Source organism: Aureobasidium subglaciale (genome assembly GCF_000721755.1).
Source record: "Aureobasidium subglaciale EXF-2481 unplaced genomic scaffold scaffold_12, whole genome shotgun sequence".
NCBI lineage: Eukaryota > Fungi > Ascomycota > Dothideomycetes > Dothideales > Saccotheciaceae > Aureobasidium > Aureobasidium subglaciale.
Genome location: NW_013566983.1, coordinates 618,249 through 645,915, shown reverse-complemented (window position 1 = coordinate 645,915; position 27,667 = coordinate 618,249). Strand labels below are relative to the sequence as shown.

The 27,667-nt window shown below is 50.8% G+C and overlaps 12 protein-coding genes across 12 annotated transcripts; 7 read left to right on the top strand and 5 right to left on the bottom strand.

Annotated features, from left to right (window-relative positions):
- Nucleotides 1-163: 163 nt before the first annotated feature.
- AUEXF2481DRAFT_5707 (uncharacterized protein) lies at nucleotides 164-1,063 on the top strand (the record flags this gene model as incomplete). Its single annotated transcript, XM_013487660.1, has 1 exon — nucleotides 164-1,063. The coding sequence occupies one exon, from the start codon at nucleotides 164-166 to the stop codon at nucleotides 1,061-1,063; it is 900 nt and encodes a 299-aa protein (XP_013343114.1).
- Nucleotides 1,064-1,291: 228 nt separating this feature from the next.
- AUEXF2481DRAFT_47225 (uncharacterized protein) lies at nucleotides 1,292-3,005 on the bottom strand (the record flags this gene model as incomplete). The annotated part of the gene is made up of 3 exons (XM_013487784.1): nucleotides 1,292-1,407; nucleotides 1,441-2,671; nucleotides 2,724-3,005. The coding sequence occupies 3 exons, from the start codon at nucleotides 3,003-3,005 to the stop codon at nucleotides 1,292-1,294; spliced, it is 1,629 nt and encodes a 542-aa protein (XP_013343238.1).
- A 548-nt stretch (nucleotides 3,006-3,553) lies between these two features.
- AUEXF2481DRAFT_73619 (uncharacterized protein) lies at nucleotides 3,554-5,864 on the top strand. The gene is made up of 9 exons (XM_013487820.1): nucleotides 3,554-3,792; nucleotides 3,822-3,946; nucleotides 3,997-4,236; nucleotides 4,287-4,340; nucleotides 4,401-4,523; nucleotides 4,591-4,962; nucleotides 5,017-5,054; nucleotides 5,115-5,549; nucleotides 5,613-5,864. The coding sequence occupies exons 1-9, from the start codon at nucleotides 3,666-3,668 to the stop codon at nucleotides 5,812-5,814; spliced, it is 1,716 nt and encodes a 571-aa protein (XP_013343274.1). The 5' UTR covers nucleotides 3,554-3,665; the 3' UTR covers nucleotides 5,815-5,864.
- A 279-nt stretch (nucleotides 5,865-6,143) lies between these two features.
- On the top strand, nucleotides 6,144-7,723 carry AUEXF2481DRAFT_40783 (uncharacterized protein). The gene has a single exon (XM_013487767.1). The coding sequence runs from the start codon at nucleotides 6,606-6,608 to the stop codon at nucleotides 7,365-7,367; it is 762 nt and encodes a 253-aa protein (XP_013343221.1). The 5' UTR covers nucleotides 6,144-6,605; the 3' UTR covers nucleotides 7,368-7,723.
- A 181-nt stretch (nucleotides 7,724-7,904) lies between these two features.
- AUEXF2481DRAFT_261712 (uncharacterized protein) lies at nucleotides 7,905-10,803 on the bottom strand. Its single transcript, XM_013487899.1, has one exon. The coding sequence runs from the start codon at nucleotides 10,524-10,526 to the stop codon at nucleotides 8,340-8,342; it is 2,187 nt and encodes a 728-aa protein (XP_013343353.1). The 5' UTR covers nucleotides 10,527-10,803; the 3' UTR covers nucleotides 7,905-8,339.
- A 168-nt stretch (nucleotides 10,804-10,971) lies between these two features.
- On the top strand, nucleotides 10,972-12,381 carry AUEXF2481DRAFT_5702 (uncharacterized protein; the record flags this gene model as incomplete). The annotated part of the gene is made up of 1 exon (XM_013487659.1): nucleotides 10,972-12,381. The coding sequence occupies one exon, from the start codon at nucleotides 10,972-10,974 to the stop codon at nucleotides 12,379-12,381; it is 1,410 nt and encodes a 469-aa protein (XP_013343113.1).
- Nucleotides 12,382-13,452: 1,071 nt separating this feature from the next.
- Nucleotides 13,453-14,763, top strand: AUEXF2481DRAFT_40780 (uncharacterized protein). The gene is made up of 3 exons (XM_013487766.1): nucleotides 13,453-13,692; nucleotides 13,933-14,025; nucleotides 14,097-14,763. Exons 1-3 carry the CDS (start codon nucleotides 13,506-13,508, stop codon nucleotides 14,729-14,731), a joined length of 915 nt encoding a protein of 304 aa, XP_013343220.1. The 5' UTR covers nucleotides 13,453-13,505; the 3' UTR covers nucleotides 14,732-14,763.
- A 674-nt stretch (nucleotides 14,764-15,437) lies between these two features.
- Nucleotides 15,438-17,634, bottom strand: AUEXF2481DRAFT_30182 (uncharacterized protein; the record flags this gene model as incomplete). The annotated part of the gene is made up of 4 exons (XM_013487698.1): nucleotides 15,438-15,863; nucleotides 15,937-16,053; nucleotides 16,202-16,311; nucleotides 16,488-17,634. The coding sequence occupies 4 exons, from the start codon at nucleotides 17,632-17,634 to the stop codon at nucleotides 15,438-15,440; spliced, it is 1,800 nt and encodes a 599-aa protein (XP_013343152.1).
- A 610-nt stretch (nucleotides 17,635-18,244) lies between these two features.
- AUEXF2481DRAFT_5699 (uncharacterized protein) lies at nucleotides 18,245-19,555 on the bottom strand (the record flags this gene model as incomplete). The annotated part of the gene is made up of 1 exon (XM_013487658.1): nucleotides 18,245-19,555. One exon carries the CDS (start codon nucleotides 19,553-19,555, stop codon nucleotides 18,245-18,247), a length of 1,311 nt encoding a protein of 436 aa, XP_013343112.1.
- A 237-nt stretch (nucleotides 19,556-19,792) lies between these two features.
- On the top strand, nucleotides 19,793-21,168 carry AUEXF2481DRAFT_5698 (uncharacterized protein; the record flags this gene model as incomplete). The annotated part of the gene is made up of 2 exons (XM_013487657.1): nucleotides 19,793-19,916; nucleotides 19,982-21,168. 2 exons carry the CDS (start codon nucleotides 19,793-19,795, stop codon nucleotides 21,166-21,168), a joined length of 1,311 nt encoding a protein of 436 aa, XP_013343111.1.
- Nucleotides 21,169-24,379: 3,211 nt separating this feature from the next.
- AUEXF2481DRAFT_261255 (uncharacterized protein) lies at nucleotides 24,380-25,396 on the bottom strand. Its single transcript, XM_013487898.1, has one exon. The coding sequence runs from the start codon at nucleotides 25,025-25,027 to the stop codon at nucleotides 24,500-24,502; it is 528 nt and encodes a 175-aa protein (XP_013343352.1). The 5' UTR covers nucleotides 25,028-25,396; the 3' UTR covers nucleotides 24,380-24,499.
- AUEXF2481DRAFT_66139 (uncharacterized protein) lies at nucleotides 25,274-27,358 on the top strand (the record flags this gene model as incomplete). Its single annotated transcript, XM_013487798.1, has 1 exon — nucleotides 25,274-27,358. One exon carries the CDS (start codon nucleotides 25,274-25,276, stop codon nucleotides 27,356-27,358), a length of 2,085 nt encoding a protein of 694 aa, XP_013343252.1.
- Nucleotides 27,359-27,667: the final 309 nt, after the last annotated feature.

Genomic DNA, 27,667 nt, shown 5'->3' with positions numbered 1-27,667 from the left:
GGGGGGACATATATATCGAGGAAGGCAAGCTTCTGATGGTTTCATCCTCAAAGTCAGCTCACCAATTGGCTCTTTCCTCTGGGCATAACTCATATCGTGACGAAATCAGTATATCGACATACACAATTTGAGAGTCACCGCTCTACAATCATCACCATCCAAGATGGCAGCCTCAGTGTCCAACTCTACTTCACAAACATCTCATAACGATACGACATCATCTCGTCATCGTCGTTCGACGATATCTCTACACTCAAAACCTGGACTCGGTCTCATTCGAACTATTTCTCGCGATTTGATCACTGGGTGGCACACCACCACCGCTCTCCAAAAAGAACCTTTGGATACCTTGACTCCCTCGACTGCACCGACAGGGATCTACAAACCTCGTCACGCAGCACGAGACGCCATGAAGAGCTGCCCTCTAATCCCTCCCACCACCCCCACCAACCAAGAAACCTCCCAGATGGATCCAAGAGCAAGTTTCTCATCCTTTGAAAACGCTCAAGCACGCGAACTCGACCTCCGCACACGTCAAGATAGTGTAACACCCTCCTCGCCCACAAAACCACTCGCCCGCGTCCCAGCAGGTCTGATTCCCGACCACTCCTTTGATACCTGGACAGCAACTTGGGAAACCGCCTACGACGCCACCCATTTCGCCAACCCTCCCTCTCCCTCTCCTGGCATCACACGCAGTTTCACAGTCCCTGCTCTAAGCTCCAAAAAGCCCACTCGTCCGCCTCTCACAGGCCGTCTCTCCGTCACAGATGCAGAGATTAAGAAATTTGTCTTTGGAGATCGAGAGGATAGGAAAAGGGGGTTTAGGGGGCCTGAGGAGTTTTTGGTGCCAGAGAAGGAGAGGAGGGGGAGTGAGGTGCCGAGTCTGGTGAGAAGCGAGGGGAGTTGTGGGAGCGGGGGATTGGAAAATCTGGAGGAGGGGAGCGAAGAGGAGGGGGAGGGAAAGGTGGAGGTTGAGCTGGAGTTGGATGAGAAGAGGAAGGGGAGGGTGTTCGTTAGGGACGCTGAGGTCTTTTCAGAGGGGGACGTGCTTGTGGCGTAGGACGACAAAAGAATGGATTCGCATGACAAACTTAACTCTAGTCCTCAGACTCACGGCCTACGGCTTGATCGTGCCTTGAAAGATGTGAATTTCATGGCTTGAAAGGGACGCAATGTCTGTTATATGTTCGAAATGTGGTTGACCAATGAAGCTTGAAACGCATGCGATCGCATCTATATCTATCCCGAAAGGCCGTAAAATCTAAGCTGGTGAGTAGCTAATCTGCCATTACCCTCTGATGACACTCTCAATCAATTTGGCTGCCCTCAGGGTATCTTCATCGTGGTAGTGCTTTCCGACAAGCTGCAGTGTGATTGGCACGCCATCGAATAGCTCAGGATCATCTAACACCGTTAGCATCGTGTTCCCACACGGACTTTGAATGTACTTACAAGCTTCGTATTCCTCCTTGTCTTTCTCGTTTAGTGGCGAGTATCCTTCCTCAACCACATCAATATCCTTATCAGCATCCATACCAGTCGGGAACACCACAGCAGGCTGATCAAGAATATTCCACAAACTCGTGTAACCCCAGTACTTGGCACCGTGCTGCTTGACACCCACACCCACATAAGCAGGACACAAAATGACATCGACACCTCTCTCTTTCATCAGAGCATGATACTCGCGTCTATACGTCTCTCGCATGACATTCAAGTCCCAGTTCTCCGAGATTGAGATGGCTTTGCTGTAATTGAGGGCATGTTGGGTGAGCGGGAGCATGGGCTCGCCGGATGCGGCGAGAGCGTCTTCGATGCGTTTTCCGCCGTCTGGGAAGTAGAGGGCTGAGACGATGTCCCAGGCGTGATCGTGTTTGTAGTTTTGCCAATCGACGCATCTGACTCCGGCGGCTTGGAGCTTGGACTTGGCGGTCTTGAGGGCGCGCAAGATTGGAGGATGAGGTGTAACGATACCGTCAGTCATCATGATACCGACGGTGATGTTCCTGGGGGTGTCCAACTCTCCCTTCCAAGGGATGGGTGCCAAGGTTGTGTCGATGTCATGAGGATCTTGGTCGATCAATGACTTTTGGAAGAGCCAGAGGTCGTCGATACTTTGACCAAGTGGACCGATCACGCCTTTGATACTTTCTTGTCCACCCAGCACGCCATGGAGACCCAAAGTGGGGTTACGCAGAGTGGTTGGTCGAAGTCCGTAAGAATTATTGAAAGCAGCAGGGGCACGAATGCTACCACCAATATCCGTGCCAACGCCGAGGACAGCACACTTGAAGCCCATACTGGCACCTTCTCCTCCTGAAGAACCACCAGGAGATAGCTTGAGGTGATAAGGATTCAGTGTTGTGCCGGTGATGTTGTTCTCGCAGTCAAGATGCATCAAAGATTGTGGCTGATTGGTTCGCACTGTAAAGACTGCACCTGCCTTCTTGAGCAGTTTGATCAGAAGTGCATCCTCCTTGGCTACATTATCGATCTGATTCACGAATCCAGCATGGGTGATCTTGCCGCCATAAGACACATGTTCCTTCACACTCACGGGGACGCCGTGAAGTGGACCAAAGAGTTTGCCAGTAGTTTCGAAGTGCTCGTCGAGAGCTTTTGCTGACTCCAAGGCTTCATCTGTGAGAAACTCGGTTACAAAGTTGAGCTGTCCTGTGTCAGGTCATATTATCAGGAAGGCTCTTGGATGGAAGACATACAAGTTGCTGGCCGATCGTAGCTCGTTTCAGAAACGCAGTTATGACTTGCTCTACTTTCCATTCACCAGATTGATATTTGCTCAATAGACCAGCAGCGTTCTGCTCGGTCATTTCAAGCTCCTCAGCAGAAAGAATGCCACATGTCCGTGGGATCTGAGTAACGTTGTGTTGTTGTTTCGTCGGAAGCTTATCTTCAGGCAGGAGCCACTGCTTGGGGATAGACTTCTCGAGAATATCACGACAGATTTGTGCCTTTCTTTCCCAATCTTTTGCTGCAGGCATGTTGTATGATGTTTCAATGATACTTTGTGATTGAAACTTGCTTAATGATCTTGCTCGAGTGCTAGAAGAGGAGAAAGAAAAGGATACTTGGAAAGATAGGTGACTATCAGCTACAAAGCTGCCTATCCAGAATAGGCAAGTTGATGCGGATGGTGCGGCCGACAACCTTGTCCCACTGGCTCCCTGTACGAGTATCGCTGCCAGATAGCCGTCCCATGATAGGCCTTCGTACGGCCAACTCTACCGCCAGGCCGTGTTCTGATAGAAAGAAGATAAGAGTGTTGATCGAATGTGGAGACGGCGGAGAGCTTCAGGATCGGATAAGACCTGGGTCTTGGCGTCGGCCGATCGACTTTTTGCGGTGGCTTTCCGCCAGGAAAGAGCGCCCCTTGTTGAACAATTGGAGATCATGAGACTGCGAGTCAAGTAGCGATAGCCGTTATCTGATTACAGGCGCACAATCGCTTGGCAGCGGCTGAATGTCGAGGTAGGCCTATCTCGAAAAGAGATACAATAGTGAAGTCTATCTGCTGCGTTCAGGCATGATAGGCATTGTTGCAGCTAAGTCGTTCTCCTGAAGTGAATACGTGCAACATGAAAAGGTCGACGGTTTCCTCGTTGTCTTCATTTCCAAGCATTGCTTGATTTTGACGAATCAAAATGTCTAGCAATATCCACGACGACCACATCGCGCCTGGCACTGTCAGGTTGATCGATGCTAACGGAGAACTCAACGTCAGGCACTCCGAAGGTCATGGCGATATTGTGCTTGTGCCGACACCTTCTGGTAGACTTCGTTGCTTCGCCGCTCTATAGGACTGTTGGCTCACTTCAGCACAGACGACCCAGAGGATCCTCTAAACTGGACGAAAAAGCGAAAGTTGTTGCAGACCGCCTGCATGGTCATGTATACTGTCATGATGGTCTTTCCATCAGCAGCTGTGAGTCAAAGTCCGAGGCTAAGGGTGTAATCGACGCTGACCGATGTCAGGTATACTCGGTCGCCAAGCCAATCTCTACGTCTACCGGTATCAGTATAACCACAATCAACAGAGGTACCGGAATCATGTTCTTGTTCTACGGCTGGTCGACAATCGTATGGCAAGCACTCGCTTTGCAGTATGGCAAACGACCTGTCTATCTTGTCTCAGCTGCAGCCTCAGTTGTGATCATGGCAGTCGCACCAATGTGCCGAACTTCCGGTACATATTTGGCTATCAGAATCATACAGGTGAGAAGGTCTGTCTGTCTGACCGGCGGTCGTCGTACTGATCAGCGCAGGGTTTCTTCGGAGGACCAGTCGAAAGTCTGTGTGAGATTAGTATGACCGATATCGTAAGTGTGATTGACATCATAGTCGCACAAGTCACGACAATTGACAAGCTTCTGCTGTAGTGGTTTGCACACGAGCGACCGTTGTACATCGCCCTCTACGGTGTCTCTTTGGGCGCATCTGGCAAGCTAGCTCCAGTGTTTAGTGCGTTCATCAACAGTGGGATGGGCTGGGAATGGACATTGGTGAGCCTCCACAATATTTTGACTGCTCGAGCAGTATTTGCGACGTAATCCTGACGACACAATACAGTGGTGGTGTGCCATAGGTATTGGCATTGCTTTCGTTTTTTGTCTCCTGTTCATGGAGGAGACGAACTACGACAGGGTCCCAACACACTCGGCATCACCTAGCTCCCAAGCTAGCCTGGAAGCTGTGGACGAGCCAATCTTATCCTCCGAGAAGACCGTCGCCAAGGATGGTGTCACAGTTGGTAATCCTACCTCTCTGGACGACAAGAAAGGTCTCGAAGCTCAACATCCCATCGACGTAGCAGCTGCAGAGGTCGGACAGGTCGCGTATCCCCGAAAGACCTACTGGCAGAAGCTCAGCGTCATTGACAAGAAACGTCCAAACCGCATGCTTGATATTATGTGGGCACCATTCAAGTTTTTCACCTTCCCAGTATGACTATGTTCTACCTCCGGAAGAGATGATCATGCTAACTTTAAAAAAAAGGTAGTGGTCTGGGCTGGTTTGCAGTACGGATTACAAGGGTGAGTCTTCAATGAACTCCAAGGTCTTGCCTCTGAAAATGGTATACTGACGCTCCTAAGACTTGTGTGGCCTGGCGTGTTGAATGCTACTGCTAGCGTCACATACACCAACAGCTTCTATCATTTTTCCAGCGATGCAGTCGGATTCGCCTACTTCGCGGCCGTCGTGGGCATGATCCTGGGGTCCCTTTGGGTCACTCTTGCAGGCCCATGGCTTGTCATAAAGCTAGCTCGCAGAAGAGGAGGTGTCTCTGAGCCAGAAGACATTTTGTGGCTGTTCACCGCTTCCTTCGTCGTTGTACCGTTCGCACTTATCCTGTGGGGTGTCGGATCTCAAGCGCACATCCATTGGTTTGGTCTGGTCTTTGCTCAAGCTATCCTGGCCATCGCCAGTACACTCTGTCTTTCGACAGCTATTCAGTACGCGACAAGCGCCTATCGGGATTTGAGTGGCGAGCTGATTACCACCATCATTCTCATTCGCAACACATTGAGGTACGTACCGGTACTTGACACAGTACTTGATACATGTCGACATGAGGCTGACAGAGGCTCAAGTTTCGCCATCAATTATGGCATCAATCCTTGGATTGAAGGTATGGGAACGCGTAACACATTCATCATGGCTGCGGTGATAGCCTTTATACTCAACGGCACCATGTTTTTGATGATTCCCTACGGACGTCGGTTGCGCGAACACAGCGCTAGAAGGTATTGGACTTATGTTGAGCAAGCAAGAGCCAAAGGATTAGGTCATTAGAGGTTCCGTAGCTCGATCATGCGATCCAGCGCTGAGCGCACTCAATCGCGTCTTTTTTTTTTCAGATCTCGATTCGAGGTTTGTTCTGAGGCTCGTTCCGATGTGACAAGGTGAGATTTATGTACATACTGCATGGCGGCTTACACAACAAAGCTGTGTACATGGCATGGAGGGGACGCGATCCGAAGAATATCGGGTTTCAAAAGTGCATAACGGCGGATCCAGCCCCGGCATGACGAGGGGCATGCGAGGAGGGAACTGTTTACCGAGGTGTTCGCGTCGCGGCGTTCACAGGGTCCATGCCGATCATCACAAAAGCTATCAAGCTCCAAGCTTCCCGTGACACCACCCACCTTCTGACGCCACTATGCAAGACTATTCGCCTATCTCGGTCTTGGATGAGCAATCGGTTGAATCACAGGCCTTGCCATGCACCACAACAGAAGTAGCACACACCCCGAGGGGCGAGACAAAGGACTTGAGCTGACGAGTACGCCCTGTTGATCATCTGGACTCAACTGAACCCCTCTCTATCAGCCACCATTAACATGAACTCTAAAAAGATAGTGGATTCGGATAGCGATCGGAAAGTACTTCTGCCTCGACCTCTGTGCTCTATAAATTGTGAGCCATGGCGCTGCTTAGGCTCCTCGGCTCTTGGTCCAGTTTATGTCTTTGCAAAACGCCAGATTGAAAAAGCATACATTGCTCTGAAGACACCACAAATAAGTAGTCGACACTGGGGTATCGAATCACTACAATAGCTTTTCCAGCTTCCAATCCCAGCGGTCATGAAACTCGACCAAATCATGTTCGGCACGAATACAACCGCCAAACCTACAATCATCTTTGTGACTGGAGCCTGGCACAAGCCTCAGCTCTATGCACCGCTCTTGGATGGTCTAAAGAAGACCCGCTTCCCTGTCGTGGCACCTGCCCTTCCCTCGGTTGGCGGGACTTGCGAGAACTTCAATGAAGACGTCAATGTCATCCGCAAAGCCATCGCCGACGAAGTCTCTCAAGGCAATGAGGTCGTCGTCCTCATGCACTCCTACGGCGGCGTAGTGGGAAGTGCAGCAGCCCAAGGATATTCAAAACAAGAACTTCGCAGTGGAGGCGGTGTAATCCGCATGATTTACCTCACGGCATTCGCCCTGGATGTCGGTCTCAGTCTTATGGATGGCCTGAATAACAATCCACTCCCCTGGTGGCGATCCCCTAACGACAAGCAATGGCAAGCCGTCAATACTTCTCAAGTCTTTTACAACGATGTCGATCCTGAGATAGCAGATCCATTGGAAGCACAACTGGATCTACAAGCCAAAGGTGTTTTCGAGAGCAAACAAACTTATGCAGCTTGGAAGTACATTGACTCCACCTATATCGTTTGCGAGCAAGACAATGCGATCCCTAAGCAGGCGCAGGTGCACATGGCGAATCAACCTGGAGGCAAATTCACGATCGAGTACTTGGATGCTGGACACTCGCCTTTCTTGAGCATTCCCATGCAGACCGTAGACACCATTCGCAAAGCAATCTGGGAGCCCGTCTAAACGACTTATGAGAGCATGTACCCTTATGAAACATGGACGAACCGAGGAAGGTGTAACTACGCAATGTATTCAGCATATTCTATGATTACCAGATTTCAACCTAACACTGTATCACGTCTGGCCGATTATCTCTCAAACATATCGTTTATCACCAACGCGCTGAACTATGACGTATGTTTGTGCCACTTTTGACTTTGGATATTCAAGGTGGCTGGAAGAACAGGGTGATACCCTTTACAATGCTTTCCAAGGTCGACGACGATGTTGCAGCAGCACCACGCTATCTACAATACCATACACTATATATAGATGATCTTTACGTATATCTGTAGACTTATCATGATTTTTGTCCTCACATGAGCTTCTTTCGCTGCGCTATGCACGGAATGAATGTTTTAGTGCTCGAGATCTGGAAGCTGTTGACGAGTCAGGTTGACGTGAAGACAATTCAAAGAAGAAGCAGAGATAAACACTATCTTGGTCGTTATAAGACTGGAAGTGATCGGATCTGTACGGACCTATCCAAAATACCTCTTAATGCACCCCTGTAGCACACGCAGCGTGGCAGTGGAAGCACAGTGCTAGACCGAGACATTATTCAAGCAAGACAGGGTGACATGCTACAGCAACTATGATGTCATAGATTTTTCGGTTTGGTTTTGTATCAGGGCCGAGCGACAACTCTCCATCTCTTGAGTAGCGACTTGAGGTCATCGTTATACGGAACGACTGCTACCTTGATCGCGTATAATAGACACAATGAGGATTTTCGATGAGAAGCTCAGGCCAAATGTTGACAACAGAAGTCGTAACAGCCTCATTTTACAGACAACCTTGTAAATCGAAAAGCTCAGAGACGTGATCATCATCTATCAAATCTCAAAGCAGTTGCATCGAGATGATCTGTCACATGCAGCTCATTCATGGCTTTAGTCCAGCTCTTTCCTCATCACACCCATGCAAAAACCTTGTTTATTTGACAACCACAAATCCAACACCACTTCTTGCCTTCAACGCCGCCTTTTTCAACTCCTGCTCCTCGACATCCGTCCACTTGACAGTCAATTCATCCCACTTCATAGTCTGAAAATCGCGTTTATACTGTTGTTGCATAGATTGCAATCTACGCATGTCCGTGGGATCGCCGCCGCCGGAGTAAACGATAAACGCTGTTTTCGGGGGTAGAGAGTCATAGATGGCCTTTACAGATGCTGTGGTGCGGGTAACGGCGTCGGCTAGTGCTTGAGTGGAGAGACCGTCCGTAGAAACGTTGTTTTCGGCTAGTGTGTTGGCGAGGCGGGCGGCGGCGTCTGTGGATGTTGTGCGTGTCCACCAGCCGCGGAGGGCTTCGAGTTCGCGGAGGCGTGCCCATACGAAGTCGACGCCGTTGGTGGGGATGTGTTGGCCTGGTGCGTCTGCTTCCTCGGTGGACTCGGGGCCGGAGAGTACGCGTTGGACACCTGCAACTACATCGGCGTCGCTCTCGCAGGACACTGTGCAGGTAGCTGCAGCGCCGAAACCGCGCTTCGGGTCTCCCCAGTCGACGACAGCACCGGTGCGGCCAGTCTTCTCTTGTTCGGGCTCCTCCAGCATACCGCCTTCGTCTTTATCTTCTTCTTGACCAGCACGGCTGAGACGCTTGAAAATGCTTTCACTGGTTGCTTCTGAGGTTCCCCACATTTTGCCCTTCTCGCACTTTTGCTTAACAAGATCAAGACAGGCTTTTGCGTCTTCAACACTGTCGTGGCCTTGAGGCCCGCGGTTCTGAATCTCGCGGGATAGGTACTTCTGAGTGAGCCATTTGAGAGAAGACTTTTGAGGAGGTCCCTTGGGGTGAGGGTAGATAAGAGTGGTGTCGACAATGAAGGGGAAAGACATGCGAAGGGCGCGAAGATCGGAGTCCAGGGAGTGACCTAGGAGGATTGTGCGAGGTGTGAGGACAGATTTTAGCTTTTCCTGTAGCTCGGCGAGAGTCTGTGTGACACCCTCCATCATTTCCTTGGTAATACCAGAGTATTGAGTCAGGTAGTCTGTCACGGTGCCTGGAGGCTTGACAAGCTCGTCGAGGACAACATTGCCATCCCAGTCAATAAATGACACGCGAGCGAGAGCAAATCTCTCTTCTGATGTGGTGATCATTTCGCAATCGACTGTCAGAACGTTGCGACCCTGTAGAATGCTACCCTGCTCAATTTCCTCGGATGGCACAATGCCCTCGTCGAGTGATGAAATGGCAGGCAAATCAATCCAGCCGTCCTCTTCTGACTGACAGTACTTGTGACGTCTCGCCTTCTCGGCCTCACGCTCGACATCCGTGCGCAAGTACGCAGGATGGATGGCGTAACCATTGTCCGACAAGTCTTCTCTTGTAGCCAAAAACTCTGTGATGGGAGTTCTCTGGTTTTGCCATCTGGGGCCTTCTCTTGGAGGCTTGGGGCCCTTGATCTTTTTCTCGTCCTTTGCTTTGGGCAGAGGCGACGTCAACAAAGCCGCTAGGGGCGAGTGCATGCGATTGAACTCTCCTGGCGTTTTGACTGGCCAAATGTGAGGGAACATCTCTGCGAAGGGTTGTAGCGGTGCGGGCAGCTTGGGCGATACGAGCTTAACGGGGTAGTAGTCATCGGGAGATATGGCAATTTTCAGCTTCTTCGAGGGAGGAGAGTTTGATTCGGACAGGGATTCTGTCTTTTGCTCGACGGGCTTTGCGGTGCTTTCTTGACCGGGATCGAGGTTGATGTTGGCATTGAACATGTCGGCTTCCAGTCCTGGGGCCATCAAGCATACCACGCGCTCAATGTCCTTCTTGTGGCGAACGCTGATCCATTGAGGGCCGCTGCCATCAGACAGCAGGTACAAGACCAGGTTCTGAAGGTCCTGGATCTTGACGAATGATTGGAGGCGTGCATTTGGCGCATGTGTGATCTGAGGATAGTTTTGGTGGATGCTCTTCTTATGGCGCTTGGAACTACGATCAACAGTAGTCCATTCGCCACCATCGTCGTTGGCATCTTGTGTCGCGGCAGGCGAGGCGGCTTTCGAGTCGAGGTCGCTGTCGCCATTGAGACGCGATAATGTGGCGCCCATGCCGAGCAGTTCCCTACCTTCTTGCTGGTCAAGCTTGCGCTTTTGACCGCGACTGTGGCTATCTCCTCCTGACATGATTGAGATCTGCCACGAGTAGGGTTGATTTCAGAGTGGTGACGTCGAGGTGGTATGGTTTTTTGAGAAATGCGACACCCTCGCGACAGCTTCGACAGGCAGATCTAGATCTCGGATCTAACCGAAACGCCCGGCATGCTCTTGCCGACAACGCCGCCGCAGCCCTTCAGCTCTTGAGGTACCTAGGAACGCATAGCTCTATATCAAGGCAGATGTATCACATAGTTCAGATGTTGTTTGTGGAGCCTTGAGACGATCTTCCTGATCTCGGTTGCTGTTGGAGACCCAGCTATTGCAACGATGGTGGTGTATCAAAGTCAATCGCATGTCGGGGACTCGTGCTTGGCACGTGCTTCTGGCGTCAGTGCGCAAATCAGTTCCATCATCGTTCTCGAATTCAACAATCGCATTGTTTGTTGCAAGATTTCATGTCTCAGCATAACCCATGAGGATTCTACCGCCCAACTGGGAAGGGCTTCACCCCGCTTACCCCAGCAAACCTGCTCCCTTCAATGAGTCTGCCTTGACCAAGGCGCCCTTTTGGGCTGGTGGCTGCGGTGCCCTTGCCGCCGGTCTCGCACTGCTCACAAAACGTCCGCCTGCTCAAGGTCTCAAGATTGCCGCCTGGACCACCATCATCTTTGGCACTGCTTCCGTTGGCGTCGAACGCTATGCCGGTCGCCTCATCGCCAGGCCCTACCTCGAGAGCAAGGGTGTCGAGATTCCAAAGTCAAAGATCATTGATCGTCCTTTCGAAATTGATGCCGACAACTACATCCTGGCCGGTGGTCTCATCGGTCTTGGCTTTGCTGCCTCTGTACGCAAGCCATGGAACTCCGTCGGCTGGCAGCGTTGGCTGGGTGCTTTCAGCTGTGGCTCTTTTGCTGGCGCATCCTTCAACCAGATCTACCACTACGATACTTCCGCTTCCCTTGCCGAAACCATCGCGAGGCAACAGACTCTGCGCAACATGTGGATGGAAGATGTAAAGCGTTTCATCGAGAACAAGGCTATCAAAGACTCTGGTCGCAATCCCGAGGACCTCAAACAACCTGGAATGACCACAATGGCCGATATGCTCAAGAATGTTGGAGATGCTCAGAACTCCATGGTCAAGGAGATGCACGCGGCTGCTGCACTGGCTGCTCAGAACGCTCAAGAGGAGGATGTTGACGAACAAGACCCGCAACCACACTTCAGTGAGATGCGCGAAGGAGAGCGCGTTTTCTTTCCAGAGCCAAATTACAAGTGGCAGCCAGGCTCAGACGCTGTCCAACAGATCGAGTCGCATATCCAAAAGCTGAAGGAGCGAAGGTCTCGTCTTGCCGGAGAGGCATCCATGCTGTTCTACGAACTCGCTTCCAAGCAAAACGACCTATATCTCACTGACAAGGAAGACTTTGAGAGAGAGCAGCGTCGTGTCGATGCCGAACTAATGGGTCATCTACACACTCAGACCTACATCGAGATTTCGCGCCTCGATTGGTGCATTGCCGACTCTCAAAAAACAAGGCTTCAGCTCAAGGCTTTGGAGAATGGCCAACAATGGCTGCCTCAAAAGCCTGAGAGCCAATTGAAGCTCCATCACGCTCGTCGCCTACTGGATGACTTTGATCACGAGAACGAAGTTGCGCGCGCTGAGATGGACATGCTCGCCCAGCAAGCCGTTGACGCTCTACGGGATCCAGGACTTGGCGCCATCGACATGACTACCGGTAAAGTGGTCGAGGACCCTCACTCCCAAATCAAGAAAGACCTCGAGGAGCTCAAGAGAGTTCAAAAGGAATCTACCATGATCCGCGAGGCTATTGCAAAGCTCAGAACAGAGATGGGCATCGAGAAGAAGGACGACTAGTCTTGCTGTAAATAGAAATCACCAATGATGCTGTGTATTCTGCGACTTGACTCGTCGGTCCATCTTGCCCTATTCATACATGTACCGAGTCGGCGTACCGCTGATCGATTCTGCAACTTTAATTCTCCATGTACGAGGCCGCTGAACATATACTTACTTGCTAAACACATTCAGTAATACTTGCGACCGGTATACATGTGCTTGCTCAGCCCAGGGCCACTGAATACGAATAATCTCAAGGCCGTCATAGGTAGTATCTGCTCGTGAGATTGCTCACAAGGCAGACACAATGTGCACACTGCGACGTGGCCAGAACAAGGCAGACTCGGCTGCATGTCACAGCCAGAGTACACCCGCTGCTCCTTTGTCACATTGTCCTCCAAGGCTGAGCCCTGTGGTAACTACCTCAGATCCAACATGTATCTCATCGGAGGATTTATGACCCGAGTGGACGGAACAGCGATTGTGAAAGGCTCGGTTGCAGTAGTGTAGTCTAGTCAATCTCGATACGCAACAACTCGTACTTTTGCACAGATCTCAAGAAACTGTTCGTATCAACACTATGGGAAATTACTCTTGGATAGCTGAAAATTCGTGCTATCCATTCAGACTCAGCCTTCCATATCAGACTCCGAAATCTCATTGTAGAGATACGAATGCGAAAGAGCATACGAAAGTACGAAGCCCCAAGCTGTCAAATGTCAAAAAGAGCCGCACTAGTCACAGGCGGACCCCATGAAACGGCCTTACCTTGGCCGACATCATTTAGACTCTGATCGGTGCTGAACCGGCTCTGCAGCCTAGTTTCTCGCAAGCAATGCCATTTTGCGCATGTTCCGATGGAAGATCGTCACCCGTTTGTATGGCAGCACACCACATCGGCGGGCTTGACAATTTATAGGCTGATAGAAAAGCAGGCAAGTGCCAGATTGTCAAATGTAGGTTGAGCCGCTGTGCTTCTTGCTTCTCCATCTTTTGGGGCCTTTACATCAGGAAACACCATCGACTTAGTGTCACTCTCTTTCACTCTCATCGAAGGGCGCTCGCACTTTTCCATAACCGGATCTCACCGGCATCTGTTTTCACGGAAAAAAGGCGTGCAAGTAAAGGAAGAAACAACAACAATGGCTATTGGAAGTACTGGCTGTGTGGCCTACGATCCAAGGCAACGATCAGCTTATGGATATGTGCCTTCTCTCGCTGCTGGCATTGTCTATTGTGTACTCTTTGGACTCTCTGGGCTTGCGCACACTTTCCAGGCTATTAGGACACGGGCACTCTGGAATCTGGTCTTTGCTATTGGATGTTTGAGTGAGTTTGATATTTCCTTCCTTCAGAATCTCGAAGAGCTGCTTTGCCCATTTCCTTGGTCGTATACGGTTTCCAAGGACGTGGGACTGCAAGAGAGGTTACATCGACGAGTGGTCCTGAATGGGGTCACTCGGCCTGCATAATTTGCTTCTCTGCAGGAAGCTCAACAATCATGCTGCTTCTCATCCTACGCATCTGCAACCACAAGATCAGATCATTATGCTAACTCGACCTCAACAGCCGAAGTTCTAGGCTGGGCTGCTCGCTCCTGGTCGAACCAATGCCCCTACAACGCAAACGCCTTCCTGATGCAAATCTGCACCTTGATTATCGGTATGCCTCCCCCCCCCCCTCCCCCCCTCCTCACTCCCATTTACTCTCTCCTTATCCTAACATCCTAAAAGCACCCACATTCTTCACAGCAGGCATCTACGTAATCCTCGGCCGCATGATCGCAATCGCCGGCCCCGGAGTCTCCCCCATCGGACCAACCTGGTACCTCTGGATCTTCTGCACCATCGACGTAATCTCCCTCGTCGTCCAAGCCATCGGTGGTGGATCTGCCGCTGTGGCATTCAACGCCGAACCACCCGGCAACACCAAAATCGGCACCGACATCATGGTAGCGGGTATTGATTTCCAACTCGCTTCCGTAATAATCTTTAGCGTTCTCTTCTTTCTCTTTCTCTACAGAGCTGGTGTGAAGAGAAGTATTCCGGCGTTTAGAGATGATGGGGATATGAAGTTGTTGGTGGCGGTGACGAGTCTTGCGATTTTGCTGATTGTCATGAGGAGCATTTATCGTACTGTTGAGTTGGCTGGTGGATGGACGGGTAGGGTTATTGAGACTGAGAGGTACTTTGTTGCGTTGGATGGTGCGCCGATGGCTGCGTTGGTTATCGCTTACAACATTCTTCATCCTGGAGTTTTGATCAACCGGATCATCGCTCGCAACGGCATTCAGATGGCAGAGAAGCCGAGAAAGAGAAGAGGAAAGAAGGAGCATGAGCAGCCAATCTCGGAGGACTCTTCTGCTTGAAGAAGCAGCCGAGGACGAAAGCGCAATACGATACACACGAACCTTTTTGCTCTTCTCTCTCGAAAGCAAAAGCGATACCCCAATTCTTTGGCTCTGATTTTCTTTCATAATTACATTTTTTCTTTTTACTGTTCTCGCAGAAAAACAACTCAACTTCACCTTCCTCTCTTCGTTCTCTTATCCTTCCTTTGAAAACAGTCAAAGATCTGACCAAGTCCAAGAGCACAGATTCCCATGCCACCTTTTCTCCTTACATCAAAAGTCTAACCTCAACACCCTTCCTCTGCCCATATAGCAACCCTCCATCCCTTATCCAATGAAACAAACAACTCCCACACCCAGCACCAACACCAAAAGGATTAACTTCCACCAACTCTACCCTCCCACTTGCTTTGACCACAACATCAAAGCTAAAACCCCAATACCTCAACTCCTGTCTAATATCCTCATTTACCGCTTCCAAAATCTGACCCAGTAAAGTCGAAGAAGCATGTACAACAATCTCCACTGTATCTCTAGCTTGAAACCTCTGCACAGGAAAAGGTGTATGCCAAAGATACTGCGAGATTGCCACAACCCTCTGGTTCCCTTGCACGGTGCGAGACACAGGAGCCACAAAACAGCGGCACTCCACCCCTTTTGCAATTTCTTCATCCCCAAACATGCAGATATACCTGCACAAGTCGCCGGTGAGCAATCTGATTTTTCAAAATCCCCTCTTGCGCGATTTCGAAGTAATCAAACATTTCGCAAACTCCTCTGCATCTTTTATCGGGAATTTGATAGAGGAGGAATCTTTGGGTGAGCAGTCGTTTAGTCTTGTGAACCATTTTTGTTGTTGTTTGTTTTCAAACATGGTCTTGGAGAGGTGGGTGGATAGTAGATCTTCGACATCTGCGAGATTAGCGGGATTGATGTTTCCAGTAATCAAGTAAGAGGTTTGAAGATCTAATATCGAGGCTGCGAGATAGTGGGAAAGGAAAATGGCGTAATGGTCTGATTCTGCGATGTTTTGGGATCTTTGGATCAAAGTGGCATAGTGGGAGAAGGAGTAGATGTTGCGAGGAGGTGTTGTCAGTGGCATGTTTAGTCCTAGCATTTGTCGAAGACTGGCGATTTCTTCTTCTGTTGCCTGAGGAAGGTGGTGGTGTTAGCATAATGTATCGGCGTGATGGGATGACTAGGTTTCTTGGTGAATTACTTACAGAGACAGAATTGTATAGTCTAGGCGAACAGTCAGATGTCAGAGTCGAGGAGTTCAAGATGGTGATGGTGAGGTCATCCGCGCAAGTAACCGTAAGTGGAAGATCCATGCCGCAAGACTGTTTCAATAGAGGCAAATCGAAATGGGTAGATTTTTGTCGAAAGAGAATGGAAAATATCGTTCAGAGATCAAGACATGAGAAAGCGCGAAATCACTGCAAGTCAAGCGTAGGTAGCAGACCCAATCTCCCTCAAGAACTGACTCACTATTGAAATGCCACGGATCGACCACGTGCTCATTGCAACAGAGTGAAGGGAGTCCGAGGGAAGAGTACTTGAAAGAAAGATAGGAAGATAGATTTGCTCCCTATCTGAGTCTATAAAATTGGTATCCTGCAAAGAAGAGAAACTTCGTCTACATGCGACAAGCAGCGTACACCTGCAACGCTTGTGGAAGATGGCCAATCATGATCCTGTAACTCCCGCTATGATCATAACCAAAGCATCGAATACGTGGAGAAAGACAGCGCTCAATCGTCAGCCTCGAGCATACTCAAAACATCAATCTCGGTCTTGATGATCCTCTCGAATTCTTCCCTGCCCATACCCACGCTTCTGGCAAGGCGGAACATGCTCTTCATCTCAGTGCTGATGAATTGTTTCACGCCGACTTCTGCTCTTGTCATGTCCTCTGCCCCACGCTCCAGCTTGTCGACACTGCTTGCCGGACTGGTGGGTCGTGGTGCCTCCAACGCTGCCTTTTCCCGTTGTAGTGTCGCCGAGAATTCACTGTTCTCTGAAGCGTACATGGGTGGAGCTGGGTTGGTGTTTGGCTCTCCTGCAGGTGTTGCGATGGATCTCTTCTCGCTCAATTCACCGCCACGTAGGGTGGAGTCTGCAGTCTCCGGGTGCTCTTCGTCAGGATCATGGTCGTCGAGTGCTGGTTGGACCTCAGCGGCATAACGGGCAAAGTACTCGAGTTCGTCATTTGTGGGGCCGAGATTCGAGGCTGTGGTGGAGGTGGGAGCAGGACTCGCACGTTTGGCAGGAGTACGGGCGGGAGTTCTGTTGTTGGGAGTTCGGTCGTAGCTGGCCCAGTAGTCATCATCATCATCGTCGTCGTCCTGAGCAGTCGCTTGTTGAGGGATAATTGTTGAAGGGGCGTTGGGGTGCGACTTGGACTCGAAGACGTCGTTTGCGGCGTCGATGCTGTCGGTCCACTGGACAATATCGTCGCTGAGATCTTCAATTGCGCGCAGTTCAGCTAACCTCCAACCAGTTGTTCCCCCGACTTGACCACCTTCTGCGTCGTTCTCACACCACACGTATACCGGCAGCAGGCCAAACTCCTCGACCTGCAAGCAGGATTGTAGCGTTTCTTCATCCACTCTCTTGTATCCGATCTTGTCAATGTCCTCCAGCTCCAGCTCTCCAGACACAGGGTGGGCTTCCAATTGCAGGTTCTCGATTTTGGCGCCGAGTTTTGAGGAGCGAGAGGACGACCAGGAGAGCAGGTTCAACCAACCGCCTTGGCCTGAGGAAGTGTTGCCCGCCAGAAGATTAACTCGTTGGCGGAGGATGGGCGACAGGAGCGGGAGCAGTGCTGGCGGTGGCCGCGGCGACATGAAGGCCGTGGGGAGACATGCCAGAAGTGGTGGGAACAGAGTCCGTGGCTCGGGAGGTGTGATGATGGTAGACATGGTTTGCCTAGTGTTGAGGTTTTGGTGACGGAGAGGATGCTTGAAGGAGCAAAAGAGGTACGGGTTGCGAGGGCAATAACAATACTTTCTTCTCCCGAGGATCAGCGGTCATTGACTGTTGCAGTGCTGCACGCCGTCTTTGGTCCGGTGGTCCGAGAGAGTTGCGGCGCTGCGGCTTGCATGTGCTGCGACTGACCGTCAGCCTGACCAAACTCTCTCCACAATCTTGCCCCACTTCCCGACAAGGAAAGACCTACTCCGACACTTGCCGCCCACGACCCTTCTCCACCACCACAAACTCTGCCTCTTGTCAATACCATGAAAGCACCTTGAAGTCTAAACATCGCCGCTAATCACAAGCCGAGTGTCTGTAATGTTTCTGTTTCTCTTTCTATTTCTGTTTCTGACTTGCATTCAGCCATAGAAGCGGGTATATGTAAAAACGGTTGCATCCCTCGCCAAAGAATCAGTACAACGAGGCACATCTATGTGAAAAGGCTCAAGCTATGCATCAAGGAAGGTGCCAATCGCAGTGTAGGTGCCTCTCAACTCCAAGCTACCAAATCTGTCCCTCCCTTGTCCATCCATCCTTCTATCGTGGCCAGAGTTTTTAGTTCGAGCTCAATCGTCCAGTCAAGACCAGATTGACCAGTTTGATCAGAATGTTACACAGTAAATACGCCGACATGAGCGGTGCAAATAACTGCAATGGCTCCCAAGCAGACTTTGGCCTGACTTCTGTCTCAATGTACTGGCAGTGTTTCTTCTCTTCTTCTGGCTTGTCGACGGCATGCACAGCAGCAGGATCAGCAGGGAATCTTCCATGCTCGAGGTAATACTCTAGCAAATCATCCTTTTCCCTCCATCTATCCAGTAGCCAGGATTCCGTCTCTTCTTTGGAGTGGAGAGGAATGTCGGCAATGGCGAAGCGACGCCAATGCATGTTTACTGATTTGGGCGCGCGGCCTTGGAAGTAGACTGAGCGTAGAGTGTAGAGTTGACCACCGTAGGAGCCCCGAGGAACACCTTCATAGGCGATTGTGCAATCGTAGAGCCAGTCTACTCCATTCTTCAACTCTTCCAGACAGAAATGCAGGCCAGTGCTGCGTGGCAGGAGCTGATGCTTCATATCCGGGATGCCGGACTTTTCACTCCATCTCGCGGATGAGTTGCGCGTGTTTGGACTCAGATTTGTGCCTTCTGGGAAAAGGAGTAGCCATGCGGGGTCCAGGCCAGTCTTGTCTTTCCTGCCCGTCATGGGGCCTGTATGTCTGGTGGACAGCTTTTGCAAGCGATGCTTCAGACGCGGTTGATCTTTTGCCCATTTCCTGCTCATAAAGATGAAGTTGTAGAACATCATTCCTGGCCCAATCATGGGTATGTATTTCAAGCTCTCTTTCAGGATAATGTAGATGTGGCCATGACAAGCTGCTGTATAGCTGACCCACCACAGATAGGTCCAATCGGTGTAGATCTGGTGGTTTGCGATCAAGACCATGCGCTCTGGGAAGTCGCATTCGAGACGGCCGTCGGGGAATTGCTTCAGCTGGCCGCTGACAGAGGCGTCGCCGGAGATGCGGATGACGGTGGGAGCGAAGAGATATGTGCCGGTGATGAGGACGAGGGCAAAGTACTGCTTGCACACAGCTTGCCATGCGTAAAAGTAGTCTTTGTTGTAAAAGTAGAGGGGGGCGCCGAGCAGTTGTGCAGAGTGGATGCCCAAGGCAGCAATGAAGAAGAAGACTACAAAGCACGCGATGCGGAAGTATTGCATAGCAGGACCATGCTTGACTGGACCGGCCGGATGGTTGTCCTCTTTCAGATAGTCTTTGGTGGATGTGATGGGAATCTCTGCTTCCACGGCAGCGGTGGGATTCGGTATAGGACGCTGGCGGATGCCCTCGGTGTTGATGCGCGACATGTCTCTGGGTGCGACAGTGGGCGGGTACGACTATGACACACGGCAAGCAGCAGGAGCTTGCATTGAGAGGGCGATGGACGATAAGAATGCTGCGTGGCAGGGTGGAACAAAGGTCGTCGTCTGATCAGGCACGACTGGCAAATGTTGTCGCATGCGTCATTCACATGCCCCGCCATCCGCCAGCCTTCAACCTTTGCCAGTCATGCGCCATGGCGTTGCACCAACCAACATGGAAGAATGACACGGCCGTGTTTGCCTCTGCTGCGACATGTCGCCAGAAGATGCTTTTCCCACTCTACCGTCCGCCGTGAGCTACGCGACATAGCTGCTCTGCCAGACCGCATCCGTCCCTCGTATCAAGGTATCATACCACCACTGTACAGACACTCACGTGCTGGGACACCATAGCCTCTAACAACATCATAGAGACAAAACACCAGGATCTGCTATCGCTGCAATGGCCTCAGCCACCGCGCAATGTTTTGATCGTGCACAAAAGCGGCTCCCCCGTCGTCGATGAAGCCGTCCACGAATACGCAAACCACATCCACTCGGCCTACCCAGACGTCTCCCTCGTCTTCGAGCCGCACGTCGCAAAAGCCCTACACACAGACTTTTCCTTCCCCATCTACACTACCCTGGGCGCTTCGAACCATGCTCGTCTCCAGGACAAGATCGATCTGACTTCCACCCTCGGCGGCGACGGCACAATCCTCCACGCCTCCTCCCTCTTCGCAAACGCCCAAAATGTGCCTCCCATCCTATCCTTCAGCATGGGCACCCTAGGCTTCCTGGGAGAGTGGAAGTTTTCAGACTACAAACGTGCTTTGCGTGAAGTATACATGTCAGGCGCAACAGCAGGCTATGGTAGCTCCCTCCTAGAAACAGAGTCTGGGGCAGCAAAAGATGTCTTTTCGGGCTGGAGTTCTGTTCGCGGCATGTCAATGGGTCCATCGCGCTCCTCTCGCGTTTTGTTACGGAACAGATTGAAAGTGGGCATCTTTGCTGAAGATGGCAGACCCATCACCCATGCGGATCCTTCAGCGCCAATGTCTTCGTCCGACTGCGAGAACAACGACTGCGACGTTTTTGCCATGAACGAGGTCTTACTCCATAGAGGTCGCACTCCGCATCTCAGTATCATCAACATCTACGTTGGCGGCCGCTTTCTCACAGAAGCAGTAGCAGATGGCCTCCTCATCAGTACACCTACAGGTTCCACCGCCTACTCTTTGTCTTCCGGCGGCAGTATAGTCCACCCCCTCGTCTCCTCCCTCCTTCTCACCCCCATCTGCCCTCGCAGTCTTTCTTTCCGGCCCTTGGTCCTCCCCTCAAACACACCCATAACTCTACGCTTATCACCCAAGAACCGCTCAGACGAGATCGAGCTCTCGGTCGATGGTGTCCGACGGGAAAGAGGCCTTACAAGAGGCATGGAAGTCAGAGTTGTAGGCGAAGAAGTTAGAAGTGAAGAAAGGACTTGGGGTGGTGGTGGTGTGCCTAGTATTGTCAGGACTGGCGGTAGTAATGGAGCTGATGGGCATGATCATTGGGTTGGTGGTTTAAATGGGCTCTTGAAGTTTAATTTCCCTTTCGGCGAGGGTGAGGAGTAGAGAGTGTGGTTCAGATAAGAGGTACCATGCCAGAGCGGCTCTCTCGCCATTGTAGCGTTGTATGTGCGCCTTTTTTCCTCTTCCTTTGCACCTGTCTACTAAGGTACCTTGTTCTGCTTTCTTTCTGCGACTCGCAATTGACCAATTGACGTCATGGTCAACATTTGTCTCAAGACAGGGTCATTTCAAGGACTTGAACAACAACAACAACACGACCCTAAACCTCACATATCTACCCTTACTCCACAACTGGGTCTTTACAAATCCTCACCGCATTATCAAAAATCCGTCGTCATGGGATTATACACATGGATATCGTAACACCTGATTGCATTTTGGCTACATGCGGATCCAAGCATATCGCTTGTGGGGTGGTTTCAATCTGCTGATCTTGACACCACAAAGGTAGAGACAGAGAGAGAGTGCAAGGGGATTGCGCATGCTAGACAGGGGTCAAGGTATCAAAAGCTCGCAGGAAAGAGAGCAGCGACCTGGACCAAAAACTTGATCTTTTTTGATTTGGGCCAACTTTTGATTTCCATACGCTCAAATGACGAATGAGAAGATCCTGCTGGAGGCGGACGTTTTTCATGTGGTGTTTGTTGATGGAGAGATGGAAGTGGTGGGGTTCTTGGCTTTCATTGCTTCCATCACTTGAAGGAAGGGACAAGCCTGGGTTCGGTTTATAAAGGAAATTGCTGGTTAGGGGAGATATGAATCTGCTGTTGATGTCAACCGGCAGACATGACAGCATATTTGACAGAACGGGGATTGGAAAACCGAGGTTGATGAGATACTCGGATTTCATATTCGCTCGCTCGAAGAGACTTGAAAGTTCGAATTTGGTTCATCCAGGCAGCCCTGGTTGAATGATAGGAGATTGTGGAGAGGTAATAGTCTCGTACTGAACAATCAAACGAAGCACCCTACTCCTCGAGTGACCTACCCATCTTGTGTGCCTTTGTGCCTGTGAGCAGCGAGATCGACGTCGTCGTCGTCGACATCCTTCTGAAAATGGGGTCATGTCCCAGACGATTTCTATTTGTTCCGTTGATTACAGCATGGGCTTGCGGCCATGATGAGGCAATGTTGCGGGTCTCAGATGATGACTGGGATGTGACAGGGAATGGCCCACCCGCCTCTATGAGCTTGTCGTCAACCTCCGAGAAGCTTGTTTGGTTCTACTCCACCAGGGAACTGGACAGCAGACGATAATGTTTGAACAAATAGATCTTGTGAGCCGACCACGTTGTTCCGAGAATCTTTTATTGACGGTCAGCAGTTCTGATGCTGTATTCAGTTCAATTAGGCCTAGTCAAAGTGACTTCGAATGACGGTGTTTTGCAAGGGTGAAGGGAGGCACATGTGGTGCACTGAGCGGTAAGATGGAGCAATGACGTAGCATCATTGTTTGTACCTTCTCAATTGTTGTGCATCTCAGTAGACTGAAACAAATCTATACGCAGGGACTGGATGTTATTTAGTGAAGCTCGAAGCTTCGTGAGGTCAGCTCTTGTGATCATTGGTTCTGTTGCTTCAAGCATGAGCATGGCTATAGGGAACGAACCGCTTCGACGGGATGAGATAAAGTCTGTTGCTTGCGGCGACGAGATGAGGAGACCAATCGCTTCAAGCACAAAAGCACGACTTAACTTCTCGCACCTTGCATCAGATAGTATGCAACACACCTCATCTTTGGCGCAAGCGAGGTCAAAATTCCACAAAAACAACGACATGTAGAGTCATCAATGCGACGGCCGGTGACGAAGTGCAGTCGAAACAAGCGCCACCAAGCAAGACCACATACATTACCGCTTTCCTGCCGCTTACCGCGCCTCTACCGCCACCAACAGCAACTCCAAACGCGGGCATTGCTTGTCTCTCTCCGCCAAGGATCGGTCCAAGAGACGGTACACTGGTAGAAAGATAAGGTTCCCGGATCTCTTGTCAATCAATCGTCGAGCCTTGTGTTGATGGTTACGCATGGCCAAGTGTTGTAGGTTGCTTTGCTCCGGAGGCTTGTCCTTCCAAGCTTAACAGCAGGTGGGCGGTTCTGGGCTTGCTATTGGCTTTTGGGAACAACGTCTGCAGTGTGACATGTGAGATCTTGCTACATGACGATGAGGTCGCATCCTTCGAACAAGTACTCAAGACGTCATAATACCTATCATCACATAGGTTGTGACAGGTATCGTCTGTCGTGGAAGCGGGAGCAAGGGATGCCCAAAGGCTCTGGACTCGACACTCGCATGTGGAGGAGTTGCTTCCTCCTCGAACGCCTCGAACCGGCAGATGACTCGAGCGCTCCTCGAAACGCTCGGCATCTCATACGCTCAACTTTCTCGACCCATGTCTGCGTTTCTCGTGCAATCAAGCCATGTCAGAACTCGTCTGCCGCGAGAGCATGCCGCTCGTATGCATCTCAAGCCGATACTGCCGGCACGACACCAAAGGATCGATTGTGTTCCAACACAAATGAGATTGCATCGAGCTCTTTGCCGCGCACACCGCGAGCACGTGGGCTATTCATGGGCTCATGTGTAGGTTCTCGGACCGTTCCAAGTGGGCACACTTTACCTCCAACAAGATAGTGCATCCTCCAAACCCAGAAGTTGCTCGTATGAGCACAACAAGTCTGCGACATGCGAAATGAAGGTCGATGAGCACAAGCAGCGCTATTGTTAATATCTGCGTCCTTGTGGGTTTCGATCTCGTAGCTCTGCAAGTTGAACCCGAGGGAGGATGTCACTCAAGATCCAGGGTTGACTTGCCGAGCATCAACTCATTCCCCCTCAATCACACTAGGGAGCCCCCGGGATTATCATATATTAGGCGGAGCTGACCGAGCGTTTTTCCTCGATGCGTTCGTCTTTATGGCCTTGACAGACAACATCCGGAGTTTAAAACGAAGTTCGATAGGCTGATTGAATGACGAAGACGGCATGATGTAGATGCCGCGACGAGAGATACAAAACCATTCCGGGAACAAGGGCATGAACGGTCCAAATTGATGAACTCGTTGGCGGTTGTCTCGAAGCAAAAAAAAAAGAACAAGGGATGATGTCTCCAGACGAGTGATCGGCGACGCATCAGACCCCACGCCACATGCAGGGCCGAGAAGTATTACCCGCAGGCCTGGAAGCCTTCCCGACCAAGGACTCGAGCACGTTGTCAGAACAACGCCTTCTCATTGGTCGAATTCGACCTCTCTTCTTCCATCTCGAAAACGAATTTATCAACTCAATTGGCAGTTGAGGCTTGCGGCTGGCGCTGCTGTCGTCCTTGTCTTCGTCATTGGCAAAGCTTTTTTGTGTCAGTTGGAAACGCTTGTCTACAGCTTGTTATTTCCAGAAAGAAGCATGCGCAGGCGAGTTGTGGTCGAGTGTGAGAGAGAAGTCGGAGTCGAGCGGTGACATAGGGCCGACAATTTTACTGAGCTTCGATTTTCCATTTTGCCGTTAAGATTCAACGCGATCGCCCCACGACCGCTTTGATGCCCGGATTTTTTGCGATGTTCGCTGGGTTGTTTGGCGCTTGTTCGGCCCATGAACAGGCGCTTTGTCCAGCTCAAGTTGGCAAGTGCTCGCGTGCCATCCAACGGTAGGCGAGGATTTTGGTGAAGAGAAAAAAAATTGGAGCTCGGGTTGAGGGTGCTTGGACATTCATCCGCGGGCTGCGTGGGCCTGACTGTCTGACATGTCTGAGCAGCTTTCCATACAAATGTAGATCCCCGCCGTACTTCCTCTCTCTTCTCCAACCACTCACGTTCCGTTGTGTTGCACGTTGTCTGTCGAGGGTTCCGTCTATTCCGGTACCTCCTCCAGTTCATACCCACCTTCCCTGTCTTCAAATACGGCATCGTGCATCCTACTCCAGTCGATTCTCCTACAAGCACCTCGTGCAGCTGTCCGTCCCTGCAACGACTCGACTGATAACACCCTCAGTTCCCGCAAAAGAAAGTCTCCCGCCGACACATCCGTCATCGCTCGCCATCTTCTAGCTCGAACCATATCTTATTAAGGGAAGCTGTTCACGCTTCACCTACTTTTACCACACACACATCACACATCTGCAGTCCTTCATCCAAGGACTTAGCAGCGACACCATGTCTTCATTACGCGACTATGGTCTTGCGGCCCCTCATGGACCCAACATGGATAGCCATCACGTTGCGACCGAGCAGCTCTACGCCATGAGCCAGAACGAACAGGGTGTCTTCCAAACCATCCTCAAGCCCGACGACAGCTACGATGAGCACGGCACATACTGGGCTGATATGCCTATCATGAAAAGAATTGCCTTTGTTAACAAGGTCAACAACGCAGAAGCAAAGCATGAGGCATCCGCAACATGGGCCATGATCAAGAAGGACCCTCTCAGCCCTATCGGCTACTACGTGCGCAACATGGTAATTCCTGGTATGGGTCTCCTTCTCGAAGGTTATGTTCTTTTCTCCATCGGCAACATCAAGCCTCTCCTTCAAGCCGCCTTCCCAGCTTGCTGGAAAAAAGAGACTGTCTGTGATGGCACTTGGATCGCCGCTCTTGATTACTTGGAGATTGTGGGTATCATCGTCGGCCAGATCCTTGTTGGTGTCATTGGTGACTGGCTAGGTCGTCGCTGGGGTTTGATCCAGGACGCCGTCATCATGTTCGTGGGTCTTCTCATGCTTACTGCTTCTTGGGGTGTCACTCTCAATGGCTGGGTTATCTGCTACGTCTGGTCTCTCTTCTTCTACGGTGTCGGTGTCGGTGGTGAATATCCCATGACAGCCACATCCGGTATGGAGAACGCTGTCGGAGCGGGAAAGGTCTCAACTAAGGAAGATCGTCTTCACCGTGGTCGCAAGGTCACTTCGGCCTTCCTGATGCAAGGTTGGGGACAGTTCCTCAACCAGGTCATCCTGATCATTCTCCTGCTGATTTTCCACGGATCTGGTAATCCTCCATACTCAAAGGTCTCCACCCAGTGGACCTACCGCGTCTCTTTCGCCATTCCCGCTGTTGGTACCCTCTGGCTTGTCTACTTCCGTACTTACAAGATGCGCTCTGCCTCAAAGGCGCTCGCCGCTGCAAAGAAGAAGTCCAACGTTACTGGCTACGACACTCAGTCTCTCAAGCTGACTCTTTCTCACTTCGGACCTCGTTTGATCGCAACTGCTGGTGGATGGTTTGCGAACGATGTCTTCTTCTACGGTAACAAGCTCTTCCAAGCCGAATTCATTGCTGTCCTGCTTCCCGGTAACAAGTCTGTCATGGTTGGCTGGCTCTACAATTTGGTCAACGTCGGTGTTTCGCTCTGCGGTTACTACCTAGCTTCTTTCTTGATTGACAACAAGCTCTACGGTCGTAAGTGGATGCAGATCATTGGTTTCTTGCTTGACTTCATCCTCTTCGTCGTTCCGGCTTTCAATTTCGAGTACTACACCAGTACTTCGGGAGTCCACGCTTTCCAGGCCATGTACTTCCTGTCATCCTTCTTCAACCAGTTCGGTCCTAACTCGGTTTCCTTCCTTGTTGCCGCCGAGGTATTCCCCACTCCTATCCGTGCTACCGCCCACGGCTTCAGTGCCGCTGTCGGTAAGATGGGTGCTCTGCTTGCTGCTGTGCTCTACAACTACATCGATACACAGACCAAATTCTACGTTGTTCCCTGGTTTGGTCTCGCCGGTGCTGTCATCACCTGGCTGTTCCTCCCCGATACCACCGGTCTTGATCTCAAGGAGCAGGAGCGTCGCTGGGCTTTCATCCGTCTTGGTAAGGGTGACGAGTACCGTGGTGTCGCCATCCACCCCAAGCACTTGTCAGTATGGGAGCGCTTCCGCGGTGTCGGCAAGAATTACGACGCCGAACTCGACTACCAACAGCGTGTCGAAGAGATGCGTCACGAGTGGGAAGAGAGCATGGCATCCAAGGTCGCCGAGAAGGAAAGCAACATGGACCCTGAAGTCATGGACGACGAGGACTGGCACAGCGACATCTCCAGCTTCTTCCACCGCACGAAGGATGGTCCTCGTGGCGCTCAATCTCCTCTGATCTCGCCCATGGTTCGCGGCAATGAGAAGCAGACTGCTTTGCCATCACCCATGATGCGCGGTATGGAGAAGAGAAGCCCCATGCCCAGCCCCATGATCCGCGGCCACGTCAAGGAAGAAGACGAGTCAGATGAGGCCTTGAACGAAAAGAAGTAGACTCCTCACTCTCTGCTCACTTCTTTTGACAATACATTACTTGGCGATTTAGCGACATGTTTTCCTTGGGTTTCCAGACGATTAGAAAAATTAGGGTCGGCGTTTTTTTTTCTTACTCTTCTTTCTTGGTTCGAAGAAGATACCTCATTCTATTTCTTTGTACATTGTGAGATTGAGGCTATGATTATGACTTTTGTAGTTGGCAAGATTTATATATCATTTCATGACTCTCTTATGAGCATGCTGTTTCTTCAAGACATGTTTGCCTCTTCTCCTACTTGCTTGTGTTTGTACACAAAGAATGCATTT